Source organism: Phoxinus phoxinus (assembly GCF_949152265.1).
Source record: "Phoxinus phoxinus genome assembly, chromosome: 1".
In the NCBI taxonomy this organism is placed as follows: Eukaryota; Metazoa; Chordata; class Actinopteri; order Cypriniformes; family Leuciscidae; genus Phoxinus; species Phoxinus phoxinus.
In genome coordinates, this window is record NC_136876.1 from 22084315 (window position 1) to 22090807 (window position 6493).

Sequence of the window (6493 nt, forward strand, 5' to 3'; positions counted from 1 at the left end):
CGGTTTGGGTCTAATCTGTCCCTGGCACACTGCTCATTCACATTAGATTGAGCTTTTCCTGTACACTGAAGCAAGATTTCATTGCATTTATCCATGTCTGCTCATTTTGTAATAAAGTCCTGGTTTCCTGCAGGTCTATGGATCAGAAGCGGTGCTGGATACATAAAAAAAGAGGGCACTCAGATGACATGGAGTTTTGTGGCTCCAAATTTAGGATACTGGCTTGCAGCATTTCCCTCAGCCTCAGGTGAGGACAGCAGCAGTTACATGGCATGTTATATTGATTGACAAATAACAGACATTTTGAGGATATACAGTGGGGATAACAAGTATTTGATACAGTATAGTATTTGATTTTGCAGGTTTTCCTACTTACAAAGCATATGAGATCTGTCATTTTTATCATAGATACACTTCAACTGTCACAGACGGAATTTAATTAATTACATTGTATGAAAATTACATTGTATGATTTTTAAATAATTAATTTGCTTTTTATTGCATGACATAAGTATTTGATCACTGTGATGAGGTTCAATGTTTTTGGAAGGAAGAAGACGGAGTCGGCAAACTGGGACTCATACTTTATTATAACAAAAATATAAACAAAAGGCACACAGCGCTTTCACCGTAGCCTCGCTACAGCAATAACAAAAGATGCACAGGATCACTCTTTCCGCTGGATCAGCTCTCAAACTCTTTCCACTTCAGGTGCACACTCTTTCCGCTGAAGGTACACACTCTTTCCACTTCAGATCAACACTCTTTCCGCTTCAGGTGAACCTGTGCTGGGTACGAGTCCTCAGTCCCCCTCTCTTTCCCGACTCTCAGTCGATAGCGGCTTATAACCGGTCTCTCCACGCCAATTACTGCAACAAGACACAGGTGTTCGTCATTTGCACTTGACCTACTTACGTACCGCTCGCCTCCTTTCTCTCTCTCCCGTTACAGACCGCGCTGAACCACGCCACAATCACCTACCAACCAGTAAGAATTCCGGCTCACAGACCGGTTCGTTTTTCTTTAGGAAGCGCTCCTGTTCTCCACTCATTACCTGTATAAAAGACACCCGTCCACACACTCAATCAAACAGACTCCAACCTCTCAACAATGGCCAAGACCAGAGAGCTGTGTAAGGACCTTTGTAGACCTGCACAAGGCTGGGATGGGCTACAGGACAATAGGCAAGCAGCTTGGTGAGAAGGCAACAACTGTTGGCGCAATTATCAGAAAATGGAAGAAGTTCAAGATGATGGTCAATCTCCCTTGGTCTGAGGCACCATGCAAGATTTCACCTCGTGGGGCATCAATGATCATGAGGAAGGTGAGGGATCAGCCAGAACTACACGGCAGGACCTGGTCAATGACCTGAAGAGAGCTGGGACCACAGTCTCAAAGAAAATCATTAGTAACACACTACGCCGTCATGGATTAAAATCCTGCAGCGCACGCAAGGTCCACCTGTTCAAGCCAGCGCATGTCTAGGCCCGTCTGAAGTTTGCCAATGACCATCTGGATGATCCAGAGGAGAAATGGGAGAAGGTCATGTGGTCTGATGAGACAAAAATAGAGCTTTTTGGTCTAAACTCCACTCGCCGGGTTTGGAGGAAGAAGAGTACAACCCCAAAAAGACCATCCCAACGTGGGGCATGGAGGTGGAAACATCATTCTTTGGGGATGCTTATCTGCAAAGGGGACAGGACGACTGCACCGTATTGAGGGGAGGATGGATTGGGCCATGTATCGCCAGATCTTGGCCAACAACCTCCTTCCCTCAGTAAGAGCATTGAAGATGGGTCGTGGCTGGGTCTTCCAGCATGACACTGACCCGAAACACACAGCCAGGGCAACTAAGGAGTGGCTCCGTAAGAAGCATCTCAAGGTCCTGGAGTGGCCTAGCCAGTCTCCAGTCCTGAACCCAATAGAAAATATTTGGAGGGAGCTGAAAGTCCATATAGCCCAGCGACAGCCCCGAAACCTGAAGGATCTGGAGAAGGTCTGTATGGAGGAGTGGGCCAAATACAGACTTCTACATGCTTTGTAAGTGGGAAAACCAGCAAAATCGACAGTGTATCAAATACTTGTTCTCCCCACTGTACTTAATATGCTTCAGTTTCGGATTTTTCTGGATCAGTAAACATTAAATTACACAATGACTTTAAAAATGAAATAAATTTAGATTAGAATTTTGTTTAAATATCAATTTTCATCTTTTTATAACATTCATTTCTAAACATGGTTGGTTTAATTTTTTTATGCTTTTAATGGTTGGTTTAATTATTTTTTTTAAATGGAAAAATAAAAATACTTATTTTTGTGTTGAAGGAACGGGACTGAACACCTCTGGTCTGAGAGATATCACTACCTACCACACCATTTTCCTGCTAGCGATTCTGGGAGCCATGGCCCTGATAGTGCTTATTCTGCTGTGTTTACTACTGTACTACTGCAGGTATTGGCTCTCTGTGTGCATGTTTGTTGTGTTCCCAAAAAGTGATTAATAGCTCATCCTTGTAGGCAGATTGTTCTTTGTGATAATTACATTATGTCAGAGAAGAAATCCAAACCTTAAATATAGCTTTTCATTTGAAACATGCAAGTACCAACTTTACATGGCTGCTCACTCTAATGTTAACCTAGATAAATGTATGCTATTATTAGGTGCATATTCAAGTGTTTGGGCGGAGTTTGGAAACTTAAGTATAGCACACTTACTGCATAACATAGTGGCACCGGCGTGATTACTTGCATTTTTTCTGAAAAATGTAAAGGGTCTACTTTTATTTGTGTAAACTCACAATAACAAGAAAACGTTGTGCTTTTATAAAATAAAGAAAACAAACAGGATGCGTTTTCTGCCGTCTCAGTCTCCGTGAACTGAAGCGCTTAACAAAAATGAACTCAGCGTATAGGCTACTTGCCTGACAGACATGAGAAATATATCTATAGAAAGCTTCAAATGTCTACTGTAAAACGAATCTATTCAAAATGAAAATAAATACTTTCTGCTTATGTAATCCGTATGAAAGATACATTTCTCTCTATAGGTGCATCCACTATGCTATATGGCAAATCAGCATTGTGAACTTCATCTTTGCTGCCGACAGACTCAGAAAACAATAGTTTATTAATAAATAAATAAAATGTCTCCTTGACATTTTTCCCGACACATTAATTGCTTTGCAACAATCTTTGTGTGTCCGCTTTAGTGCAGAATAGGCTTTATTATGCCTATATATTAAACGCTTTTTATGGTTTAGTATTCTCCTCAGTATATATTTAATTAAAAATAAACATGCGATCAGTCGACTAATGGCTTAAAAGAACGACTACTTGTTGACTTGAAAAATCTTTAGTCGGGGGCAGCCATATAATATGTCATGGTAAGATCAGTTCCATGAGCAAATTGGGCAAGACACTAAACTTCATTTGTCTTTTGGCAAAACTGTAGTAGGCAGTCATGTTTTAAAAAAAAGTATTAAATATATATGTGTATATATATATATATATATATATATATATATATATATATATACACACACACACACAGTACTTGGTGCTATAATAGCTTACAGATATTGTTATTATTTTTCCAGGAGGCGATGTCTGAAACCTCGGCACCATAGTCGGAAAATGCACCCCTCATCCACTCTGGAGAGTTCAAAGAGAGACCAGGGCACATCCACTTCCCACCTCAATCTCATCAGTGGTGGACAAGTGGAGACAGCCTCCTCGGCCGGTGACCATGACGGCATTAAATCTGAACTTTCCTCCAACCGTGATCTCCACAGCTCTCGAGAGGACTTCTTCAGGCATGGCCCCACCCAGAGGCAGCGCAACTCCAGGATGAATGCTGACACAAAGCGAGGAGAGAGCATCCCATTGAAGGCCACTCACTCTTCAAACTCAGGAACTCGAAATCCGCTTCTACAGGACGACTATAGCAAAGGTTACAGCTCTGCTGAGGAATCCGATGAGCGCAGATACCATCACCATAATGCTAAAGACAACCAGGGCTATTCTTCAGACCCACCGTCTCCACCTCCACTTTTGCCACCGTTTGCTGGTCACTATCAGGATCACAGTCAGGACAGCAAACCTCCTGAGTATTATGCATCAGCAGGGGATCACCTCACTCGGCCCAGTTCTGTCAACACCCAGCCTGGCCAGCTGATCTTCTGTCACTCAATGGAGCAGATGAAGGAGAGCATGTACCACAGCATGGTGCCCACACTGGTCATCCCTGCACATTACATGCATCTGTCCTCTGACCTGTCAGCTGTGGAGCAGGCCATGGAAAGGCAGCAACAGCTGCAGCATGATATGGAGGGCATCCAGGTTAGCATGACACTGCCACGGCAACAAAGTCAACAGCAACAGCAGCAGCAGGCCAGGCAAGAAAAGGAAGTGGAAGAGTCTAGCCAGCAAGCAGAGGGACCTTCAGAGGAGAACTGGGGATCTGAACAATCCACTGCCCCCGTCCGTATTCCTGTCCTTTTCAATGACTCTACTATTGCACAAATGAATGGAGAGTTGCAAGCAATGACAGAGAAGAAGCTGCTGGAGCTTGGGGTAAAGCCGCACCCCCGTGCCTGGTTTGTTTCCCTTGATGGCCGTTCAAACTCTCTTGTTAGACACTCCTACATTGAGCTGAGCAATGAAGCCTTGCGTACACCCGTGGGCCCCAGCAATCTAGCCCAGGACCACCGTACTAAAAGAATCCCCATAAGTTCAGGAAAATCTACTCACCGAAAAACAAAAGAGGAGGCCAAGGTGAAGGAGGGAGGTGAAAGAAAAGCTCATGGAAAGATTTATTCCAAGCTTCCCGTTATCGAAACGCCAGACTCGAGCAGTGAGGGCCATTCAGCCATGTACTCACCTGAGGAGAACTCCACAGCACCACTGCTTGACGAGACCTCGGAGTCCAGAGGTGGGACGTTTCCTCGTAAGGGCCGCAGTCGTGACAACAGCACCCGCAGTAGTGCCAGCGAAGTCCACAGAGACTCTGTCACCAGTCCTGATGATGACAACGAAGCCGATGACAAAGATGACGACGGTGAGAATAAGAAGAGCCCCTGGCAAAAGCGTGAAGAGAGGCCCCTCATAGTGTTCAATGTCAAGTAACTCACATGCTGTCCAGGACTGATTATGGCACTGTCTTGGCTATACCCTTCTTTTACATAGATGCTCAGTAGTGATGAGGTGTAAAGATGAAGAGCTGGAGAAAAGAGTTGGATGAAAAGCACAATAGGAGACATGGCACTTACCTGAGTGAGGTATCCGTTCCAACCATCTAGACTAGGTACCAAGAATTAGCACTGAATATCGCTTGTAAAGAAGCGTTTGAAGTTCTCACGCTCTCTTAGATGTCCTTTAGATAGACATCTGATGTTGTTCTAGCAGCAGTTCATCAGGCCAGAGGGGTTCGTAACTTTGAATCTGTACTCAAGATATTGTCTTGCTCATGAGGCCAGAAGGATTCGTAACTTTGAATCTGCACTCAATATGTTGTCTCGCTTTCCTTAAGTGATGCCCATTCTTTGTAAGAATTACCATGAGCCATTTTAAAACTGACTTTGGGAAGCAATCCATAAGCCTTAAAAAGCTTTTTCCTTTTCAAAAGAAATATGAATGGAAATTTATATGAATTTGATATTGATGAAAATATGGGCTGTTGTAAGAATTGAGGGATTTTATCAGTTTAGATTTATTTTATTGTAGTGGTTTACTTAAACATTTAATTTGTTTATGACTATGTAGACCTGAACCATTAAGATGTGTGGAAATAGTACATTTCACAAACAGGTGAAATGGTTGCTAAATAAATTTGTGTTTACTCCTATGTGACTTATTGAATCCTACTGGTTGACACTGTATTTTGTACTGTTGGTAAAAGTTCCCCTTTTGTACTCATCTAAAACCAGTGTTGCCATTTTTTTTTTTTTTTATTTAAGGAGACGGTTTTGGGTTGGAAACTACTTTTAGATAAAAATAAAAGGTTCTGCTTATATAGAACACTGAACTTTTGTACTCTGAATAAGCCTTCCTGTTGGATCGGTGCAGCAATAGGAATTGTGTTTTGAGGGACTTACCTTGGACACCTGTGAAAATGTTTTCAGACTAATCTTTGCTGCAGTGCATCAGACTTTTTGCCATAAATCAGAACCACTGCAACTGTGGAAGTTAAAAAAATTAACCTTTTTAATGGATTTTTTTTGTGTGTGACTGAAGATAAAGATTGTGCTATATGGATGTGCATGGATGAATTTACACAAAACAATTGTCAATTATTTTTTTTAAACAAGTATTGCTTAAGCGCTCTTATTAAACTCTGTGAACCACTTATTTGTAAATAACTTTGAAATGTACACCCTCACTTTTGTTTTATGCATTTTATGTTTGTCTGATTATTACCAATCACCTTCGGCCTGGCCAAACTATTCATATCACACTTGTACCTGTTATTTTCATTAAGTAGTTGACATTTTATTGT

The 6493-nt window shown here is 42.1% G+C and overlaps 1 protein-coding gene across 1 annotated transcript in view; it reads left to right on the top strand.

The window, feature by feature from the left end:
• Positions 1–6341, top strand: part of fam171a2a (family with sequence similarity 171 member A2a) — a 36641-nt gene extending 30300 nt beyond the window's left edge. Inside the window, exons 6-8 of the mRNA XM_079635441.1 lie at positions 134–247; positions 2326–2452; positions 3597–6341. Coding sequence (XP_079491567.1) covers positions 134–247; positions 2326–2452; positions 3597–5124 — 1769 coding nt within the window. The 3' untranslated portion in view covers positions 5125–6341. The remainder of the gene's footprint in view (positions 1–133; positions 248–2325; positions 2453–3596) is intronic.
• The last annotated feature ends 152 nt before the right edge of the window (positions 6342–6493 follow it).